Below are 23,278 nucleotides of genomic sequence, written 5' to 3'. Positions count from 1 at the left end.
AGAATGCTAATATTGTGTACTCATCCTTTCCTGTGTAGTTATTTGGTAATGACGGTATAGCATTCCAAAATGTTATTGAAATAATTGTACCAAGTGTGTAACTTTCCCATGTATTTTACAGTCTGATTAATTCTTTGCAGGTTTCTTACACATTTAGTTTCTGGATATTACTTAGACAACAGCTGAAAGAAAAAAATGAAGAGGACTTGCAGACAGCAGATCATTTAATGGAAGTCAAAGTACAATCATGTATGCATATCTTTTTGATTTGAAATAGTTTAATTCAATTTGTGCATGATATAGAGAAAAAGTATTTTATTTTAGCATTTGTTACAAAGTATGTTTCAAATGATTATGCACTCACTGCTGGCTTGAAAAAAAAAAAAAAAATTGTGTCAGTTTTTTTAACGTGCCAGTCGGTATTTTAACGTTTCTGTTCCTGTGTTCCTCTCTATTATTACCAAAAAAAGACAAAATAAAAATAAATAGTAATAATAATAATAATAATTAATAAATAAAATAAAAGCCTAAATCAGTAGTTACATTTTTTTTTTTCACTTTTTTTTTATTACTGTACTGTTTTGTTTTTGTCACATTTTTGTATTACTGTACATTCCAAAAAAATAAAGTAAGCTAAAATACCGGTAAAATGTTTACAAACATTATAAACATAAATAGGCTATTTTAGTTCCCTTCTCTCCACAACAAACCCTCTAAAGTTAAAAGTTTTTAGGCTAAATATAAACATCATGCCAAAGCGAATTAACTTAAAAGCGAAACTGAAGCCTATACCTGTGCTTGTCTAATCAATTGCACCAACAAATCAATTGCAGCGCAAATAAGAATCCTGACTCAGGGTTTTGGAATGTACAGTGTAAAAAGGTCAGTTTATGAATATTTAGGATTAATTGTTAACCCGTGATAAATTATGAGCAGTGTAAGAGATGAAGCAAGATACACTCTTAAAAATAAAGGTGCTTTAAAAGGTTCTGCACAGCAATGCCATAGAAGAACCATTTTTGGTTCCACAAAGAACCATTCAGTCAAAGGTTCTTTAAAGAACCATCTCTTTCTTATCATTTTATAATCGAAAGAACCTTCTTTTGACACAAAGAACCTTTTGTAAAACAGAAAGGTTCTTCAGATGTTCTTCAGATGTTCTTTATGAAACCATTTGGACAAAAAAGGTCCTTCTATGACATCGTGAAACACCTTTATTTTAAAGAGTGCAACCCAGGATTCTGTTGTTACAGTTCTGTCTGTTTGTTTTCTTGGTTTCTCCCATAGTCTCCCCCCGTCGATCTGTCTGATTTGGTTTAGTCCTTGTTAGCGTCATATGGTTCACCTGTCTTTGTAATTAGCACACCCTTTATAAATCTGTCTTTGTCATTAGTTCCTTGTCGGTCTTTGTTGTTGAATTGTGTTTCTACGTGTGTGGATTATCGCTCTGTGTTCCTGCCTGTTCCAGCTTGTGCTACCTGAAGTTTATATTAAATATTGTTGCTTGTTATCTCGTCTCTCGTCTCGTTCCGTCCAGCACGCAGCGACTGCGTAACATCTGTTTACCCACCGTTAACTATTTGAGTCTAAAAAGCCCTACTAAATTTTAGAATGTTAAGTTTGTATGGCTGTCTTAAAGCTTTCCGCCCCTGTGTTCACAGCAAAAAACAAAAAATGAACATTTTCCATCATTTTGAGGGTTGTAAAAATTCTGTCATAAACTATTATTACTCATCATTTTAAACTTTCATATTTTAATTATAATAAGACATTTAATTGTTTTTATGTTTGTTCACATTTTAACTTTTAATTATGAACCTGCTGGAAGAGTATATAGGCTCATGCATTTATTTTAAGGAGAACAGATGACCAGAGACTATAAGTTGCGTTTCATGTTCAATACCACACCCCTGTTACAAGGAGTGAGAGGCGAGAGGCGAGCTGATCCATATGCAAGCTTTTATTAATAGGACGAGACAAAGACATAGTCGTACAGGCAGGGTCGAGACAGGAGCAAACAGGTAAATCACAGGCAGTCGTAGAGAATTATCCAATAACAATAGATAGTCCGAAAAGGCAGGCAGCGAACAGACGAAAAACGGGGGAGCCAGGCGAGGGAATCAAAAAACACAAGGAACTAGGAACAAGGAACAAGGAAACTAGGAAACGCTAACAATGGAAATACAACAATAACAATCCGTGACTTGCAAGGGGAAAGACCGGGGCTTTTATAGTGACGCTGATTGGTCACATGCGATGACGCAATCAGCGTGAAGGATACTGGGAGATGTAGTCCGGGGTGTAAAGCAACAGTCAGTGTGAGATAAGGTGAGAGTGACCTCTGGTGGTGAGCGGACCGCGGAACATCGACCAGATTCGTGACAAGCCCGCACAGTAGCATAGCGGACAGTATGCAGGGCACGCACTATGCTGCTGAGTTGTGTCTTAAGATTTTTCAGTCTCTGCTTAAATCTGTAAATGACGGAAAATTTTTCGGTTAACGCGACCTCTGATATTACAAAAAAGTGATATTTTGTGTTCAAAGTTGAATATATTATCTCAAATAACTCAATCACAAATTTTTAATACACACATGTATTTGATATAGGAAAAAAAAGAGTTGAGAATAGTCTATGTCCTTTATGTTTGTTTAAAATATAACACCTTATCTCAGTTGCAAAATAAGTAATTTAAAATGTGTATGTTTATATTATAGGTGACACCAGTCAAGCCTCTCAAATGATGATATTGTTGGGAACATTAGTTAAAGGCATTTTGGTGAAGTACTGGATCTTCTGCTGCTGCTTCATGTTCTTCTTTGTCAGTTTCTCTGACAAAGTAGCAGTCTACAAAATCCTCTATATCTGCTTATTCCTCTTCTGTGTGGTTCTGTATGAGGTGAGCTAACACAAACCTTTTCCAAGTTAGAGATTCCTGATCCATATTCTTTCTTTCTCTTTTTCTTTCTTTCTTTTTAAATACTAAAGTAACCTACCTTGTGCAGACAGTGATACACAATGTTGACATGTCTCCATTCAAGGATTTAATAAAATTTTAAACAGCTCACATTTACAACAGATTTAGTTTAAAAACATCTGATAAAAAATTATAACCTCACACAAAATGACTTGCAGCAACTGCTGCCAAACAAAAACTAATGTATCAGACATAACCTAATTGAAATAAAGTGGAAAAACTTTTCAGTAAACATTTTACAGACAAACACTGCTATTTTCTATTTTATTTGACTTTAATATTGATATACCGGTTGTGTCCAGGTACATTATGAAGTGTGGAGAAGTATATTGAAGCATTTCTGGGCGGTTGTTGTTGGATACTCTATGCTAGTGTTGATCCTGATCTACGTGTACCAGTTTAAAAGTGTCTGTAACCTGTTCCAACAGATATTAGGCATACCAGAGGAGAGGTAAGTACTGCCATGTAGACACATAAACATTGTGTCATAATTCATAAGCAGCCACATGTGGGTGTATTACTTAATCACTGTGTTTACACATTTTAATGCTGTTCAGACGTGGAATGAGCAGGGGAGATCGGGGGCACTTGTAAAAAAATAAAAAAAAATAGAAAATATATAAATAGAAATAGACATTTGATCTTTGAAAGCATGCGATGTCTTACATCTAAAATAATTTGAACCATATATAGTATATATATATATGTATATATATATATATATTGATGCCGGAGCAGCAGTAGACAAGAATGTCTCCTAAGCAATTGAAGTGTTTTGTTGTTGGATGTAATTATGAACATAGTAGCTGTCATTTGCTCCCGACATCTGAGTCACTGAAGATGCAGAGGATTAATGTTACTTTCATTTTTAAAGGGAATCCGCCGAACCCTGATCTGCCTAAATGTGCCTTAAGTTTGCGCAAATCATTCGTGATGCAGCTTCACCTACAGAAGAAGTGAATATAAGGGTTTTTATGAATCGTGGTGGGGTTAGCAGAGCTCATTAGCATTTAAAGGAACATGCAACAAAACATGTTGCTGTGAACAGAGCTGATTTTGAGAAGGTAAAAAGAGTGTTTTTTGCATTATTATTGAGAAATTTTAACCAAAGCATGTTATAGATTTTTACATAAGACCCTAAAGAATCATATCAACTTGTGGAAAATGGGCATCCGATGAACCCTATAAATAACATTGTTAGGTACTACAGCAGTAGAGTGATTACTTTGATGTAGGCTTTTATTTGAGACACAGTGTGTTAATATTGCATGTTGCATGTTAAATTGCATTTAGTTTCATATTATAGTCTTGTCCTTATTATTGAAAATATATAAATTGTATTTTTAATTAGTGCACCTATATGGTTGCTTCTTGTATAAAAAGATGACTGATGTATTTCAAGCAGTCTATTAAGCAGTCAGTTATGAAGGAAAATATATATATATAAAAAATGTTTACAATTCCCCCGATCTCCCTACTATTACACTGCATTTACACTTGCACAGATATATATTTTTTTCTTATTCATTTTTAGTGGAATTTTGCCTCAAGGCAATGGTAATTTCTGACCCTATTCAAAATTGATTTTTCTTTCACTCATATAGCATGTACGTATAATTATGAAAAAGTTTATACATTTGAAATCCATGTGTTCACTCTGTGTCAGGTTGCGAGACATTGGGCTAGAACAGTTTGACACCATTGAACTATTTGCGCGAATCTTACTGCCAGCCTTCTTCCTACTGGCCTGCATTCTTCAGCTGCATTATTTCAACTGTGATTTCCTCTCTCTAACTGATCTTCAGACAGTAGTGCCAAGGAACAAAATTGACAGGTGTGTAAAAATAGTCAGACTCACAAACACAATGCACATTTGTCCTTTGAAAATAATGACCAAACTCAGGAAAGCTTATATTTAATACCATCAGATTAAAAACTCCACAACATTCAGTTCTTTGTTAATTATAATAAGGGCAATCTATTTTAATTATGTAACTTGTGTAAAACAGGGGTTTTCAAACCTGTCTTGGAGGTCTCCCATCACTGCACAGTTTGTATGTCTTCCTTATAGAACACACCCAATTCTGGTCTTTCAGTCTCTAGTAAAGTTAAATCAGGTATGTTAGATATGGAAGACATACAAAAATGTGCAGTGCTGTTGAGCAGTGTTTCCCAGCCCTGTTCCTGGAAGCCATGGCTATCCAATCCTGGTCTTGGAGGGCCAATACACTACAGATTTTAACAGTCTGCCCCAGAAAACTTGCCTGGAAGCTTACAGTGACACTGAAAACCTTGATAAGTTTGTCCAGGGGGTATTCCGGAAAGCAGGTTATGTGACACACCCAGATACGTTTAAAGTTATGTTAAGTGGACAAGCTTTCAGTTCCAAAAATGGAGGATTATTAAAATCTGGAAATTAAATTTGGAGGATTTTTAAAAATTAATCTGTGAAATGCCTGTTTGGTAAAGTGATCAGCCCCTTAGGGCCTGTTTACACCTGGTCACTTAATGCATTTTCTCTTATCGGATATCTATCTGCGCTGGAAATATAGGTTAGTCTCACTACTTTTCATGAAGATGATTGCGTGTTGAGTGTCTGCAACTTACTTTCAGTTTAATTTGTGGTAGTTTGCATGTCGGCTTGCTGAAGAGATACTCAGCTACTCATCCACGGCATTAGCACTGTACTGACTATAACATGCCATATAGCCTATAAAACTCTCTCACATGTTTATTATTAAAAAAATTTGGGAGGAGTAAAATTTGCATATGTGGTTTCAAGCCATGCATTTACACTTGTCCAGTTTTGTCTGGAATGTGGTCCAGACCACCTCCTGAAGTGGTTTGAGTGATCTGATTTATTTTAATCTCAAATGCATTTCAGAGGGCATTTACACCTTGTCTTGTCACAATCGGATAGTTGTCCGACCAGAAAAAAAGCATGAAGTGACCAGGTGTAAACAGCCCCTTAGAGTATACCATTATGAACTTGCTCACGTGCAAGCAATCAACTTCCAGATTAAACGCCAGGCTTATTGCCCCACCTGACATCAATAGTAGTGGTGTTGATTACTTTAGAATAAAACAAGCTGTTTCCTGAAGGTTCCACTGTTAGTAGTGCATGGTATGGCAAAGACATCACCATGGTTGGTAAGTGCTTTCAAAAGCCCTCCGGGATAAAATTGTAGAAGGGCACAAGTTAGGAATAGGCAAAAACATTTTAAAGACTAGCTATAAACTGGAGTACTGCTCAGATCATCATTAAGAAATGGAAAGCCTATGGCACCACCAGCACATTGTCTAGAAGAATGCACAACCACCAGTTAGGTGGCAATATGCACTAAGTATGCAAATGGCAATTGGACAGAAGAAGGAGAAAGAAGTAGTCTGCCACGCTTATTCATCGCTCTGTTGAGAATGTCTTGCATGTTAACCAGGAATATACTTTGTGTTGAATTACTCACTGAAACATTTTTGAAACCAGCATACCTTAAAGAAAGCAAGGTTTGGGTTAATCACCTGAAAGTTCAGGGTATATGTCACAATAGCTTAACCTTGCTTTCTGGAATACCCCCCTGGCGTGTTTTCTTAGGATCTGAGCTAAACTCATAATGACCTTCCAAGAACACGACTGGACACCTCTGTTCAAAGCACACAAAGAGTACACATTTAAGATGATTCCCTTATCCAGCTTAGCTTTTTCAGGCACTGGAATCTCCTTTAACAAGCCAATGAGTTGTGATTTTGTGTTCATTGAGATGAGTGGGTTTAATTTTGTAATTTGCAGCAATAATGGCGCTTTTATTCGAATTCTAAACAAAAACAAACTACCCAGTAGGGGAAAACATTGAGTCTCCGGCACAAAAAAACAAGCCAGAAGAGCCAGACATGGCAGGACTATGCAAGTCAAGCCAGTGCAGTACAGTTCTTTTAATGTTATTCTTTGAACAGAATTATATAAAATTGTATGATATAATTTCAGAGAGGAAGACCTGAAGGAAACACTAAAGGGGATTTTTGATATGTGAGTATTTGATTTCCATTTCCAAGTACGACCCACTGGATAATAGATGTTGAAAAGGTATCAAATTGACATCAAAAAATCAGAGGGAGTATAATGCGCACATTGAAAGGATTTTTCAGTGGAGCTCTGTTTGAGACGTCCCTATTCTCAAGCTCTTATGCAATATAGAATTGAGCTTCTCAATCTCGTTACGGGTCTGCAATGAAGTAATGTGTTTGTAAGATGTAATTCACAATTCTTTTAAATGACATATATTTTTGTATATTCAGCTTAACATCCAGACTTGGTTTCACTTGTTTGATTGTTTGGCTGCATTTAATTCTGAGGAATTAAATGATGTGCAGTCACCTGGCTTTGAGAATTTTAGATGTCTATATTAATCTAGCAGAGGGATTGTAGCTCCGCTCCTAAAGCTCGACCATTTACTGCGGGTGTCGTCAGGCTCTTCAACAGATAACTCTCCTATAGACTGTTATCTATTGATGCCTTCACTTGCCAGAGCTCTGCTAGGATAGTGTATGTGAGTTGTAGGTTCTATGGGAGCCTCCTAACAAGATGTCCTGAGAGTGAAGCGTGGTTAGGCCTCCTCTCATTTTAGAGAGTTGTTATGCTGAGGCCTCTGCTCCTAGAGCTCGGCCATTTACTGCAAACATCATCAGGCCTCCTTTCGCTGCAGAGTTATTTGTTGAAGCCTCTGCTCGCCAGAGCTCCGCTAGGACTGTGTCTATGAGTTGTAGGGTCTATGTAAGTCTTTTTACATAATGTCCTGAGTGTGGAATATAGTTAGGCCTCCTCTCATTTTAGAGAGTCATTATGCTGAGGTCTCCACTCCTAGAGCTTGGCTATTCATTGCGAGCATCATCAGGTCTTCTATCCACAAGTTTCTGGGGGGTGCTACTGTAAAAAAGAATGTGGGTACCACTTGGATACCACTTCCGCTGAGGCGGCGGACATAGTATACCAATGGTATTTTGTGTGCTAATCACAAAAAGAGACTAAGTGTTTTTTGGACCATTGTTTACTTTGTAAAGTTGCACACCTTTATGAGAGATGCCATTACGGCTCTTAGGGACAATGTGCTGTGACAATGGGAATTTGTGTTCTCACATCGTTAGCAAGTTTGGATTGCTAAATCTTGAATGACGGTCAACTAGTGAAATGACATTTGATCTGAGACTGCTGAGATCAGAGCTTGTGTTAAAGGGCATGCCAGATGAAGTCTTGATTTGAGGTTTGTTAACGTAGAAATCACTTTCGTAGAAGCCTCACTTTCTGTCCAGTCATGTGCGCGATTCACTTTGCGTGTCGTAATGTTCAACCCCCAGATCTTACTTTGGAGTACATTCTCATTTGGAATTATTTAATATTTACATTTTTAAATACCCAGTCATACAAGTAATATGAAGAATACAAATTATTTCAGAAAAATTTAATATTTGCCATATACGCAATTAATATATGTGTACATTATTCTTCTATTACATCATATTGATATTCGTACTGGCATTTAATGGCACTGTTTAATGGGTAAATTAATTTATCAGAGTCATAAATTCAACAAACAAAACAAACACACATTTAGGCTTTTATTTGTGCATATAAAACGAGTCACTCTATGGAAATTGTGGTGAATGCTTCTTCTGACGGAGCTTCACAGGTTTTGGCTGCTTTATTTTTTAATAACCACCAGATTGCACTGTTTTCAACCTCTCTTGAAGCTTTGAATCTTTTCCTGAAACGGTCAGAGGAATGTCTCTGTGTTTCACGAGGCTTCATTTGCCTGTCACTCCTGTCAGCTGTTGAATGAATGAGTGTCACGTCCTGCTTGGAAGATGCTCCACCTTTTGACGCAAGGCCTCATGGGGCATACACTGTAAATCCTAACTAGTTCAGCTTACTTAAAAAAAAAGTTTGGAAACCGATTGCCTTATTTTTGCAAAGGAAACTTAAAAAGAAAACTGAAGTTAAGTTAATAATTAGCTGTAAGTAAAGAAAGCAAACACAACCTAAGTAAATTAAATTACAAACATCAAGTTACTTTAACATAAATTCTAGTTAATATACTCTAGAATATTTATTAAACTTACTTAAAGTAGTCTTACTAATAATTCTTATTTCATTAACTTAACGGTTTTATATTTTGTTCTGCAAATATCTTCAATGCTATCAGTCTCAACATCACTTTAATCTACCATTTTAAGCTACAGAGACTGAACAAAAAAAACATGCAATCGGTTTCCACAATTTTTTCAAGTAAAGTGAATGAAATTTTATTAGTTGAACAAGTATGGACTGCACTTAGCACAAGTCTAAAATTCTCAATAATTTATTTTTGTGAAAAACATTTTTTTTTTTTTTTTTTTTTAATAGACAGTATTGTACTGTCATATTTTCAGAACAGGCACTGCGAACAGTAGCAGCATAGCAATAAATAAATAAATAAATAAAAATAAAACAGGGCTTTACAGCCCTGAAATACAAATATTTGGAAAGGCTTTAAACTACCTAACAAGGACTGTAACGACTTACTTGAACCATGCACTGGCTACCTGAAATTAGTGCAGTAACTTCAAAATCAGTGTTTACAAAGTGAATGTGCAAAAATCAAGTCGAAAATCAAACTCTTTACAAAAAAAGGTAAAACATAGATGTAGGACGATTTTAAAGTTGAAGAGAAGAAAATGAGATGGGAGTTTTTCAACCTACCCTAACTGTCATGAAGCGGAATACACAGTTCACACAGAGATAGACAAGACCAGCATTTGAGGTTCATTTCGCTGGATAAGACCATTCTTCCTCGGTGGGGATTGTTTAGAACTCTTTGAAGCGGCATTTAAACTGCATTTTAGAAGTTCAAACTCACAGGCACCATTGAATTCCAATATACAGAGAAAAATCCTGAAATGTTTTCCTTAAAAAACAATTTGTTTATGACTGAAGAAAGAAAGACAGACATGAACATTTTGGATGACAAGGGGGGAGTAAATTATCTGTAATTTTTTGTTCTGGAAGTGAACATCTCCTTTAAGAAAACAAAACACCTATAACATTACTTACAAAGCACGTCCTGAGAAACTCCTCTGAGTCATCCCCCAGAAAAAATGGAAGACCCTGAAGCACTGCAGTGCGAACATGTGTAACTTTGGATGACTATGAAAAAGGAGAGACAAGTAGACAAGTTATAGGTCAAAGATAACAATTATATGCAAATCATGATTCAGAGATGACATCATAAAGAAATACCGTTGAATCAACTTGTTGCAAAAAACGTAATAAAATTCTTCCCTGCTTTCTTCCTTTTTTCCGGAAAATGTCAATCAAGCGAGCAGAATGTGTGTCCAATGCAGCATAGAACTCAGATCTCAGATTTTTTCCTGACATGCGGATGAATTCTGCTAAGATCTAAGCACAAACATGAAGTTGTTAACATTCAAACACACAATTCATAAAGAACAAGAAAACAAAAACAAACAAAAAACAAAAAACAAACCAAAAAAAAAAAATAAATAAAAAAACAGGGAAAGGAAACAAACCATGAAAAGTGCTGGCCACTTTTCCAAGATCTCACAGACAGGAGGTTCAGAGTGGACTATTTCTCTGCGTCTCAGGGCAAACGTACCATCTATCTTCTTCCCAATCAAGCCCATGTTTGGGGGCCTCTTTTTACATTCTTCTACTAGTTCTTTTCTTATACTCTCTTGACTTTCATCATCTTCCCCGTTCGGAAAGTTTGGCAGGAAATTTAATTCAAACCGCCTGGGTTTTTTGATGGCTGACTTTGCACCTGCCATTGTTGCACCTCTCTTTCCGGCAACAGCTATATCACTACAGCCGGATTTACGCAACTTTGTTCTGTAGTTGGCCATCTTAAATTTTCGGCTGTTCTTCCAGCCAGCTGAGCCTGTTGGGGAGCCCTGCTCAGTCAAACAGGCATGAGCTTTAATCAGAGCTGCAGCAACTTGGGCAAAATCTTCATCCCTGGGATACGCCTTATAGGTGTAAATGATGTCTCTTCCAACATTCCAACAACACAGTTGTACCATCTTTCATAAAAGCAAGGTTTCCCTGACGGAGACGGTACTCAACATGAACTGAGAATTTGGTTATTTCAAAATCCTCTGGCCATTCAAATTGTCATTCAGCAGACAACTGCTCTGATGTATCAGATCCAGAGAGAAGTACAGTGTCAGCTTGACTTGAGGAGGGAGATGTGTGTAGAGGAATTATTTTCAGTGTTGCCCTCTCAAATCAAATCATTAATGTCACTGACGTTACATAACGCATTACTCAAGTCAGGGTCTTCGTATTTGACATTGAAAATGTATGTGAGCTGCAGCTTCTCTTGCAGCGCTTGTTTCAAAGCATCAACATCAGCTGGTTTTTCAGGAATGATTCTGGAATGATTCAGGAATGATTCTTGTGCACGATATTATCAGTTTTGACTTGCTGCAGCCATTTAGGCACTAATCCCTGCAGCATGGTGGTATGGGAATTCAGTTCCTCAAAAGTGCTCTCTAGGGGATGCAGCGTAAAGTTCACATTCGAAAGGGAACATCTCAGGTTATGCATCCCTTGCTTTGCCATGCTTCAGGAATTCCTGCACGTCTCCTTCAGACAAGAAGTGGATGATGTTTTTTACAGGTGCCCTTTTATAATCTTGGGCGCGCCTCTTGTGATGCCAAATGCCAAAGCCAAGTTCATTGTTTTGTTTAGACTCATGCTTCAGACACCGGTCATGTCTAAGACATTCCTCAAAAGCACCCTCTAGGGGATGCAGCGTCTCATTCCCCTTCTCATGGAGCCATGGTTACATGCATAACATGAAACGATTTCTTTGGAAACTGATTAGACTTAGATTGTTTTAGACTTATTTTAACTTTATGATACTATAATGAATGTTATGCATAGAACCATTTACTGAACCATTTTCACAAATTTTAACCTATGCAATCTAAAAAATTTGTTGTCTTGTGTCTCTCCCTGGTGGACAATATTAGTATTGTGGCCTTCATTTATCCTTTCCAATGATATAAATGGCTGACATTTTGTAAATTGCTGTAAGTGTCATGGCTGTGCCAAAGTAAAAGGACGCAGAGACTAGGTCAGAAACTAGGTCACACAGAGCACATGGGGAGAATACACACAAACAGCCCTGGGGTGTGATAGTAAGCACCTAGGGCATCGGAAATTCATGAAGGTTGGTATGTTTACTGGTTGGCATGAGTACATTTGAAGGCAGCAATATATAGGCTACTGTAATAAAAGAGGCATCTTTTCATTTAACCTGTACAGCAATTAATTAAGTCATATCATGCAGCATAAAAATGTCAATAATATTATTTGGATATATTAAAATGAAGGTAACATTTAATGATATTTAAGTGTTTTGGAGATCACATTCTTTAGCAAACTGATAAAAAGTTTTTTTTTTTTTTTTTTTTTTTTTTTTTTTTTTTTTTTTGCATTTTCCTCAGTACAAGTCATTGTTTTGAAACATTTACACTGATTTCAACTTATGTCCATTGATGTGTCATCCACTTTAATATTAACAGTTGATCCCTGTTATGGGAATGCTGAAACCCTCCAAAAATCTCCATACACTACATCAGTTTGTACATTTAAATGCAAAGTAAAGGAGGGTCAACAAATGTACCTAAGGATATGAAGCACAATGTTTTCACAAACATTTATCTCTGTAAAAATTATTTATATGTTTTTCAGAGTGATGGAACCTGATAGATGTGGTTCCCCCTAGTGTACAACATTAGGTCATGTTGTAGTCCACTTACCATTTTGAGTTGGCAAAAACTTATTTTCTTGATCTCCTCCTGGAAACTTCTCTGGGGCTCAAAATACCCTCAGACCCCAGGGCGCTAAACCACTTGACTGATTCAAATGAAGTTTGAATTAGTCAAACTGTTTAGAAGATATACGGCAATACATTTTGTAGCCATGGCTCCACACACTTATTAAACTATATCTTGTAAACCATTTGATGAGTTATTTTTGTCATTAGAGTCTCTAGATGATACATGCAAAATTTGGCATTAAATAGACTAAATAGGTTTATAAAAAAAATAATAATAATAATAAAATAAAAAAAAGCAGTATTCTTATCTTCAATTAATTTTCTTTTTTCTTTCTTTCTTTCTTTTTTTTTGTTTGTTTGTTTTTTTTGTTTTTTTTGTTTTGTTTTGTTTTTTGTTTTGTTTACAAAGCACTACAGATAAAAATGTATAATTATTCCAAAGAAAGAAAAAAAGAAAAAAAAAAAAAGTATTGCCCAGACCTCTGCTGGAAAGGAAATATAAAGACCAGCATGATTTTGAATCCAGCCCTCAGTGGGTTGATGATTTTGGCCTCCATTGACCATTGTCACATAATTTTGTTCTCTACAAATTAGACAATATGTATACTGTAAGTGAAGATTTTCAACTTGAATATTTAATTCAAGATACAATGTGTGTTTTAAGTTATTCATTAATATGTATATATATATATATATATATATATATATATATATACACACACATATACATTCCTTCAAGAGACCAATGTTTCCAGTCTAGGGTTGTGCTGTAGAAGCTCAGATGGTTTGTGTGTGTTCATTGCAGACCAGGTAGCTGGTTCTTTAATATAACCTGCATTATGTGGATCCTATGGTCCCCAAACTTTCCCCCTAAAGCACCTTCATATTTTACACACTATGAAAACTTCTTTAATAAATATTGACTTTGGTTTTACTCACTGCAGGATGAAGAAAAACACAGAGAAATTGAAGAAATGGTGAGTGAAGGGTGGACACGAACTTAAGTTGAGAGTTTATTTGAGCAGTGGTTCCCAACCACATTTCTGGTGTACTCCCAACACTGCACATTTTGCATGTCTCCTTGATATGACACACCCATTTCAGTTTTAGAGTCTTTTCAAATAAGATGATGAGTGGAATAAGGTTTGTCAGGAGTGTAAGGTGACTTGCTTAATGTTTAATGTTCGGAATACTCCAAGAACATGGTTAGGGATGACTGTATTGCAACACATACAAATTTATACTCTAGCACATCTACTGACAGTGTTTGCAGAATTTGATGAGGCTTGCCCCTTTTGAACGTAACCTGCTGTGCAGCAGAACAGACTACAGACAGTGTCTTTGAATATGCTTTAATCACAGTCAGGTAGACCTCATACCAATCACAGAGAATGTCCCTGACAAAAAGAATACAACAGTTTACATAACATAGTGCATGACAAAGATGACATGATTCTTTACATATTTTTTCTCTATTATATCTGGTTGTTCTTATGTGCAATTCAGAAAACCTCCCTTCTGTTACTGCAAAACAATTTCTTTTTTTTTTTTTTTATTACTTCAGCTATAATGGTATAATGGTATAATGTCTTTATTTTTTTCCCCATTAAAGGTTGAAGGAAAGGCAGATCCATGGGAAAAGTAGTGATCAAATTTCGTCTTCCTCCTTGGATGAACATCATGAAATAGAATTAGAAGATGATGGTAAGACAAGTTCCTACCTGAACAATTTGTTTTAAAGATCACCATACAGATGATCCACAAGCTCTCTGCGAGAAAGCTGTTATTTACTGAACAGTGTCTGTTTTTTTTTCTCCAACAGCACATTCTCCTTTTTCCCACAAATAAACTGACCTTTTGAATTTCTAGATTAATTTTGCCCAACTTTACCTGTGCTGCTGTTACTGAAGATTATCTTATTGCTCCACCACATAGCTGCAGTGCTTGTGATTCCATTGCCTCAACAATTAAATGTTTTTTTTTTTTTAGAATTGCATGCCATACTGCCACAATCAGTAGCTGCTCTTAGCACTGTACAGTAGACTTACAGCTTGCTCCCCATTTAACTCCTGCCAAACACCTCAGTACATTTATTGCTTCTTTTCATTTGTCTATAATTTTTTGGATTTGAGCTCTAAAATTCAATTTTGAATCAATCCACATTGCCAGAAATCTGACTGCTCACACTTGCTCCAAATGTTCTCCATACAATCCAATATTTAATATTGAATTGTTTTTTCTTTTAGCAAAACAGATCATCTGAGTTTTTGCCACAGAGAAACGGAAACTCCATTCATTAGCCCAGTTTACTGCATTCACAACAACCATCTGCACACACTTCTACACATGCCCAACACTGCACTCCCTTTTCCCAAACATCCCATCATTGGCATATATGGACTTCCCTATCTCAATTTCATTAATATTTAGATTAAACAGAATAGGACTTTTAACACTTCCTGGATATATCTGAGACAATACAGAACCCACTCTAACTTGCATAGTTCTTTTAAACAAGACATTTTTGATCCAGTTGTCTATGTATTACTTTAAACACAAGCAAGTAAACACAAGGGAATCAGACCATGAACAGAACAACAAACAACAAGCAAAAATAAACAAACAAGACCTGTGAACTGTGAAAATACCCCTGGGCCAGACTTTGGTTTCTCCAAATGGAGACAGGTCCGTAGATGACACTGGTAACGGAGATATGCACAGGAGCTCCTGTCTCCAAGTGGACAGGTTCTGTGAAACCAAACATTGTAACATATGCTCCAAATCTTTGTCAGCCCTCTCCATCTGACCATTAATCTAAGGATGGAAACCAGAGAATAGGCTAACATTGGGCCCAATTAACAGCATAATGTGAAAAAACGTAGTCAGTGAGTGCAACCACTGTCTCTAAATAATTTGCAGGGTTTGTACACATTTTTATCAATAAATTTCCATGACTTCTGAAGCAGTATTCATGACCCAATGCTCCATTATTTTACACAATTTTTCAAATTTATCATAGCATATGTTAAGTAAAATTAATGACTATTAATGCTATTGGAGTTTTATTTTTTTAATAATAAATACAAACTGCAACTGTGATCAAGCAGCTGTGTTCATTTTCTGAACAACACAGCTGAAAGTATGGGGAAATGATTAGAGAACGACCGATATATCGATTTACTGATATTTAAGCATTTTACCATAATCGGTTATCGGTTTTGTAATATTGGGTTCACGATAAACGCAGCCATCTTGTGGATGTTTTGAGAATTGCGCGCATGCAGCGCGCCCGAGGGGAGACCCGACAACAACGGCGTGCAAAGGTTAAGTATAGCCTACTTTCTTGCTTTGCTGTATTTAGTAAACTTTATTTAATATAACAGCCATTAATGCTCATATTAGATGTGATACATAAATGCCTGATATGCAACTGGTTTATGCACCTTGGCTTTAAGAAATAGAGATGAACTTAGAGTCACTTAAATAATTAAAGTCTTGTCCAAATAAACATAACTTTGGCTGAATTAAATAATATACAGCACATGTTGGAAACGAAAGTACTGAATTTAATTCTCTCTCTTTTGTCTATATGCTCATCATTAGCCTCCTGAAGTCGGAGTCATGTATAGGCTTAAACTGTCATAAGAAATAGCTCACAGTCACATAAGATAATCCATCAAGTCCTGTCCCAATAAACGCAACATTGCATTAATTAAATAATACAGCCATGAATAAGCGCATATTGAAAATAAAAGCACTGAATTTAATTATCTCTCTATTGTCTATAACAATTTATGACAGAATAGTCCAAAATAATCATTTGCAGCTTTTAAATAAAAACACTCCAGCGATAGAACACAATAATAATAATAGAAGAACATACTAATGAGGTAAAATGACTGCTTTTGAATGCTTTTGAGATAATCTGTTTAACTGCAGAACGCGTTGCGGCTCGCTGCCCTCTGTCCGTGCTCACAGATCTACATCATTTGTACCTGTTTTAAAGGTTTTAAAATAAAAACACCCCAGTGATAGAACACAATAATAGTAGAAGAACACATTAAAGAGGTAAAATGACTGCTTTTGAGGTATTCTGTGTTTAAATGCACAGCAACGCGTTGCCGTTCGAACGATAGCGCCCCGGAACGCATTCATCCTTGCTTCCCTCAATAAGAAAGACTTCTCTCGAACAAACACAGTCGAGATTATATGAAAATATATGATATCTTGGCGAATATAATCGAAAACAGTTGTTTGCAAATGCAATGTCATTTTAGGATTCTTACCTTTCTGCATCTAAACACTTAAAAATATGAAACCAGCCCTGTTGTAATTTTTTTTTTTCTTTCAAATACAAAAAATAGTGACAATTTAATTTTAATGTGGTTCAGAGTTTAAGGGCATAATGCTAATACTGTCTGTTTGTTAGCTATCTTATAATCCATTACAGTGTACAAAACAAAATGGCAGCAGCTGCGTTTGTATGGAACAAGTCCACGATAGCAGGATGACAGAATTAAGAAATTGTACACGTAATGTTGAATTGAGTATTAATATTTTATTAGCTAACCAAAAGCTTCCACCAAGAAAAGCTATCAAGTGTATAGTGCTGACTTAAGTTGCCCGGATGAGTCTGTGTTATTAGCTTTTACCAGTTTTTATCGGGGAATAACACACCTTGGAATGTCACGACTGACCAATCAGAATCAGGCATTCCACAGAGCCATGTAATACTTTAATTTAAAGCACAGCCATGATAAATTCAGACTTGACAGCTGTTATTTACTTTGAGATCATACTGAGGTTAAATACAAATTTAAAATCATAAGAAATTGTTTAATAGATACTGGTTTTGAAATCAAATGTTTTCATTGTTATGACAGGAAACAATGGCATCTAACACTAGGTGTGTTTCCACTAACCTTCAAGATGCGCAAATTGAAATTGCAAATTGAAAATACACTTAATGGAAACACATCAATTTCACAAAAACTCCCATATATCGCAAAAGAGTTTTTGCGCTCGCATGAGGTGGTTTTTCAGGCAATTCGAAAAAGGAATATTTCACAAAACTGCACTGGAAACGGCTTTTTCGCATTTACAGGTCACATGGCATATGTAAACAGGTATATGACCATTCTTCAATGTATTATAAACTCCAAGAAACACTTTATATGTAGCCGCTCTCAAGTATAAGGGGCTTTCCCTGATATTAATGCTTAGACTATGTACGCTGCACGCATCTGCGGCGCGTAACGGCTCCAGCACAGTCACCAGAGCTGATGTTGTGTTTATACCAGCAGCGTCGCACGCGTTTCTAAAGCGGCTCTCCGCGCTGCTTTTATAAAGATACACGCATACGCCTCTTTCCAAAATCCGTCCAAATCCCACCAAATCCCACCAAATCCGTTGCCATGACTTATTGCGAGAGGAACAAATTACGTTTTAGTCGCATTACATCGGTTAATGGAAACTTTGTCATTTTGCAATACTTTATCTACATTTTTGCGCAAATCTGTAATGGAAACGTGCCTAATGTCTGTATATGTAAAGTATATGCATAAACCCAAATAGAAAATAAAACAATTATCGAATAAGCCTTTTCTTTGTCCTAAACTCCTGAAACATTGGTGTCTCATTTTAGAACAGTCAATGCAATTTATGAAAGAAGTCAATTAAATCTGTATATGTGTGTGTGTGTGTGTGTGTGTGTGTTTGTGAGAAAATTCAAATGTAACCCCCTTTGTAATCATTTATTTTCAAGAGTAACTGTAATTAATTACACATTTTTCCCCAAAGCTGCTGAGGACGGCTTTGCCAAGCCAACATCAAATTTAGTTCACTAACTTTAGCTTCTAGTTGAAAGTAAAATACTTTGCACATGGAAATAACAGTACATGCAGGAAACCTAATCCACACTATTAGTTAACATGGGCCAACAGGGTTGCAATTATAGACTATTTGTTTAATTAAATGTCATGTATGAAATGAGCAAATTTGAGGTGATCTGTCAGATCTGACAGAACTGACATAAATAATAAGTAATCTGTACACCACAGTCATCATGTGGACACCCACAACTTTGTTGCTCTTCTTGATGCTGTACCTTATTTCAATTAAGTAAATTGGTCAAGGGAAAAAAATCCACACAGCGTGCTTTTAAAAATTGGACTTAATTCAATATCCTGATAGAATATGTGCATGTATTGCAGTGAAGCAGTGGTTGGTGGTGATGGACAGGGTGCATGAGTTGACCCTGCAAGCTGTTCTGTGGTTATGGAGAGGTCAGGAGCTGTGCTGGAGAATACTGGAGCTCCACAGCTTTAAACTTGTCTCTACAGCCATCATTTGGGTATGCGTGCAGGAGGTAAGACATAAACCAGTGTACAGCCTACACATACAGTATCTATTCAATGTTGCAGGTAAACACACTCTTATATTCATATTTCAGGTATCGCTGATGAATTTGTTGTTTTTGGTGTTGTGGACATATGCTCTGCCATATTTGAGACTGCGGCCTTTGGCTTTCAATGTGTCTTCTGTTTGGGCCTGTGTGATGGTTGTGTGTAAAATGATGTACCAGCTCAAAATTATCAAACCATCTGAGTATTCTTCAAACTGCACTGCTGTAAGTATTATTTATGTGACTGCAGCCTTAGAAATGTTAATTTTGGTTGTACTTTATTTTACAGTATGTGCACTTGCATATAATGTACTTACTTAAGAAAGTACTGGTAATACAGGTATAAGGTAAATACATGATTAAGGTTAGGTTAGGTTAGGGGTAGGTTTAGGATTAGTACCTAGTTACTATACTACTACTACTACTACTACTAATAATCTATATTATTCATATAATAATCTTTATTTTCTATACGGTCTTTAAATGTTACATCTCAAAATGCTTTGCATGAACAAGAAAAACATCAAAATACACCATATGAAGATTATAAAATGAGCAAGAAGAGAATAAATGCATTCAAAAAGCTAATAAAAAAAATACTATACTAAAATACTACTACTTTACTATAAAAATTCAAGTAAAAGCTACCCGAAAAAATTTAGTTTTAAGGCGAGATTTAAAAATGCTAAGATTTTGCCTGCCTTATCTCAGCTGGTAAAGAGTTACTTTTTATTTGAAAATCTTTGTGTGTTGAGCATCTGTGACTTTCTTTCAGTTTTGCAGTATTTTGCATGTTGGCTTGCTAAAGAGATAATCAGCTACTCATTTGTGGTGATGTGTGTCGCATTAGTGCAGTCATATCTGACTATAACGTCATATAGTCTATAACATGTTCTCACACATTTATTTATTTATTTATTTATTTAGTTACATTTTAGGAGGAGTATGTGGTTTCAACAACCAGATGCATTTACAATTGTCCAGTTTGTCTGGAATGTGTCCCAGACCACCTCCTGAAATGGTTTGAGTAATCTGAGTTAAATTAGTCTCAAAAGTGTTTCGGAGGGCATTTGCACAAGGTTATTTCATGATTGGAGAGCTATCCAATCAGAGAAAATGCATGAAGTGACCAGGTGTAAACAGGCCCTCAGATCCAACTAGATTACATCAGAATTCTCACACAGACCTCATTAGTCCATTTCAGAGAACGCATTAGATTACTTCAGATCCCATTAGAACTCAAGGAACCATATTAAACCTTAGTAAGTGTTCATGTGTAGTTAGCATGTTCGAGTATGTTGGTGACATGAATTTAGGTGTTTATGGCTAGTTGTTTGACATTAGATAGATAGTGAGGCACACTATTGATAGTTTCTAATGTTGCCAAAAGGTGAGTGGTTAAACAATATATAATGCACAAAAATATTTGATCTTATTAAATGTCCAAATCTATGTATTCAAGTTCTTTAATAGTCCAACTTTTCCAAAGGGCCTAACATCATGTAATGAGAGTTCCACTGGTGATAACAGAGCAGAGCTATTGAGGAATTCAGTTCTGTATTTGGCACCAGTGGATCCAGCAATATGGGTTGGCGGACTGAGGAAATGTGAGGATCACATCCTACCCTGTCTCTGGGTATTCTGCTAAGTATTTTATTATTATTATTATTAATGGACTATGATGTGATATTAGCTCACTTAAGTACTGAAGACCCAAACCATTGACATTGGGAGAACAAATTATTTGATCCCCTTGCTAATTTTTGTACGTTTGCTCACTGACAAAGAAACGATTAATCTATCATTTTAATGGTACGTTTATTTGAACAGTGAGAGACAGAATAACATCAAAAAATCCAGAAAAACATATTTCAAAAAAGTTATAAATTGATTTGCATTTTAATGAGTGAAATAAGTATTTGACTTATTTGGCAAAACAACAAAAAAACAACAAAAAAAAAAACAAAAAAAAAAAAACAAAAAACAGATTTTCTATGGGATTAAGGTGTGGAGACTGGCTAGGCCACTCCAGGACCTTATTGTGCTTCTTTTTGAGTCACTCCTTTGTTGCCTTGGCCATGTGTTTTGGGTCATTGTCATGCTGGAATACCCATCCACAACCCATTTTTAATGAGGGAAGGAGATTCTCACCCAAGATTTGACGGTACATGGCCCTGTCACTAACCACGCATAAATGTTGTTTTCTCAAAAACACAAAAATGTACATTCATGTTGCTTACATATTATTGTAGCCCAGTTTGTGCTGATTACAGTGTAACCAGACTTTAGCCATGAATATGTTTTTAAGATACTGATAAAAGCACAAGTGTGAGAGCATGTCAAAACTTCTCCAGGGCCCCAAAACACCCTCAGACCCCAGAGGGTTAATGCGGTGCAGTTGTCCTGTCCCCTTAGCAGAAAAACACCCCAATGCATAATGTTTCCAGTGCTATGTTTGATGGTGGGGATGGTGTTCTCGGGGTCTTGGGCAGCATTCCTCTTCCTCCAAACACAGCGAGATGAGTTGATAGCAAAGAGCTTGATTTTGGTCTCATTTGACCACAACACTTTCCAGTTCTGGGCTGATTCCTTACTGTTGTCAATTAAATTATGGTCAATTAAATTCCACGAGGTCAAATCTTGCATAGAGCCCCAGACCGAGGGAGACTGACAGTTATTTTGTGTTTCTTCCGTTGTCACCTTCTGACCAAGCTGCTTGACGATGGTCTTGTAGCCCATTCTAGCCTTGTGTAGGTCTACAGTCTTGTTCCTGGCATCTTTGGACAGCTCTTTGGTCTTGGTCATGGTAGAGAGTTTGTAATCTGATTGACTCATTGCTTCTGTGGACAGGTGTCTTTTATACATACAGGTAACAAGCTGAGATTAGGAGCACTCCCTTTAAGAGAGTACCTGTATAAAAGACACCTGGGAGCCAGAAATCTTGCTGATTGATAGGGAATCAAATACTTATTTTTCTAAATTATTATTATTATTATTTTTACTACTTCTGTCTGTCACTGTTAAAATAAACCTGCCATTAATATTGTAGAATAATCATTTCTTTGTCAGTGGGCAAACGTACAAAAGCAGCAGCAAGTGAACTCTGCAGGACGATAGCTGTCCAGAAGGACTGGAATCCCCTGATCTAAATGCAGTTATTTAGTGAAACAATGTAAAGGACGAATAAACCAAAACATGTGCAGAAACCAAGGTCTTAGAAGAAGTACAAAACAAACAAAAACTGGCAATAAAACAGTTAAACATAATAAATTGGTATTTTAATTAACAACTTTTACTCAGTGGTACTAGACAATAATGCATAAGTCCGTCTGTGAACTCAACTCATTAAATAAAATGTACATTTTAGGTGACATCTTGAGTGCAGCTCTCAGTGGTGCAGTAGAAATGCAGCTGAAACAATTAATGAAAGATTGTGTGTCTGAGCTGAATTGGATGTCATGAATAAGCTGAGACATCAGCTGTTAATTGTCAAATCTAAATAACATGATTTGCAGTTCTGTAACTAAATCCCTGGATAGAATTTTTGAGTTTTATTTTTTCTTTGCATATCCTGTCTCACTCAGAAATATGTAATTACATTACAGAATTAAAAAAAAATTATTTTAAATGGTGCTTAGACTGAATTGTCTATGTATGTACACTGAAAATAATGTTTTCTGTCTATCTAATTATTTTTGTTTGTTTGTTTGTTGGTGATTCCATGTGAGTAGAATCACCTGTTAATTTTAGGCCTCCTTGTGTTTGATGTGACTGTCCATCGGCACCAGCTCCATCACCGTCTCCAAAATGGCCTTAAAGTAACACAGAGTAGAACCATATTTCAGGGTGTGACACACCAGCATCTAGACCACGGAATTCTACCCTCCCTCAAATATTTTGCTAACTATTTCTTCTACAAGTTTGGTTTGGAGGTGCGTGAAGTTGGTGTTCTCTTTCTTTCTTTCTTTCTTTGTTTCTTTCTTTATTAGAACAACCAGAAAATGAAGCTCTTAGTCTTGAGATTTAAAATTTATATTACAAGAGGGTCCTGCCAAAGGCAGGCAGC

General features: G+C 36.2%; 1 protein-coding gene across 1 annotated transcript in view; it reads left to right on the top strand.

Annotated features, from left to right (window-relative positions):
* The window catches only part of si:dkey-11f4.7 (piezo-type mechanosensitive ion channel component 2), a 169,845-nt gene that overhangs the window by 41,160 nt on the left and 105,407 nt on the right, over nucleotides 1-23,278 (top strand). The window contains 11 exon segments of the mRNA XM_051118918.1: nucleotides 141-249; nucleotides 2,717-2,898; nucleotides 3,279-3,427; nucleotides 4,643-4,810; nucleotides 6,959-7,000; nucleotides 13,754-13,786; nucleotides 14,422-14,513; nucleotides 19,022-19,176; nucleotides 19,261-19,437; nucleotides 20,702-20,848; nucleotides 22,944-23,144. Of these exon segments, the coding sequence (XP_050974875.1) occupies nucleotides 141-249; nucleotides 2,717-2,898; nucleotides 3,279-3,427; nucleotides 4,643-4,810; nucleotides 6,959-7,000; nucleotides 13,754-13,786; nucleotides 14,422-14,513; nucleotides 19,022-19,176; nucleotides 19,261-19,437; nucleotides 20,702-20,848; nucleotides 22,944-23,144 (1,455 nt within the window).

Source organism: Labeo rohita, chromosome 9 (genome assembly GCF_022985175.1).
Source record: "Labeo rohita strain BAU-BD-2019 chromosome 9, IGBB_LRoh.1.0, whole genome shotgun sequence".
Taxonomy (NCBI): domain Eukaryota; kingdom Metazoa; phylum Chordata; class Actinopteri; order Cypriniformes; family Cyprinidae; genus Labeo; species Labeo rohita.
Note: the sequence above shows the minus strand (reverse complement) of the source record. Positions and strands in the feature narration are given on the sequence as shown.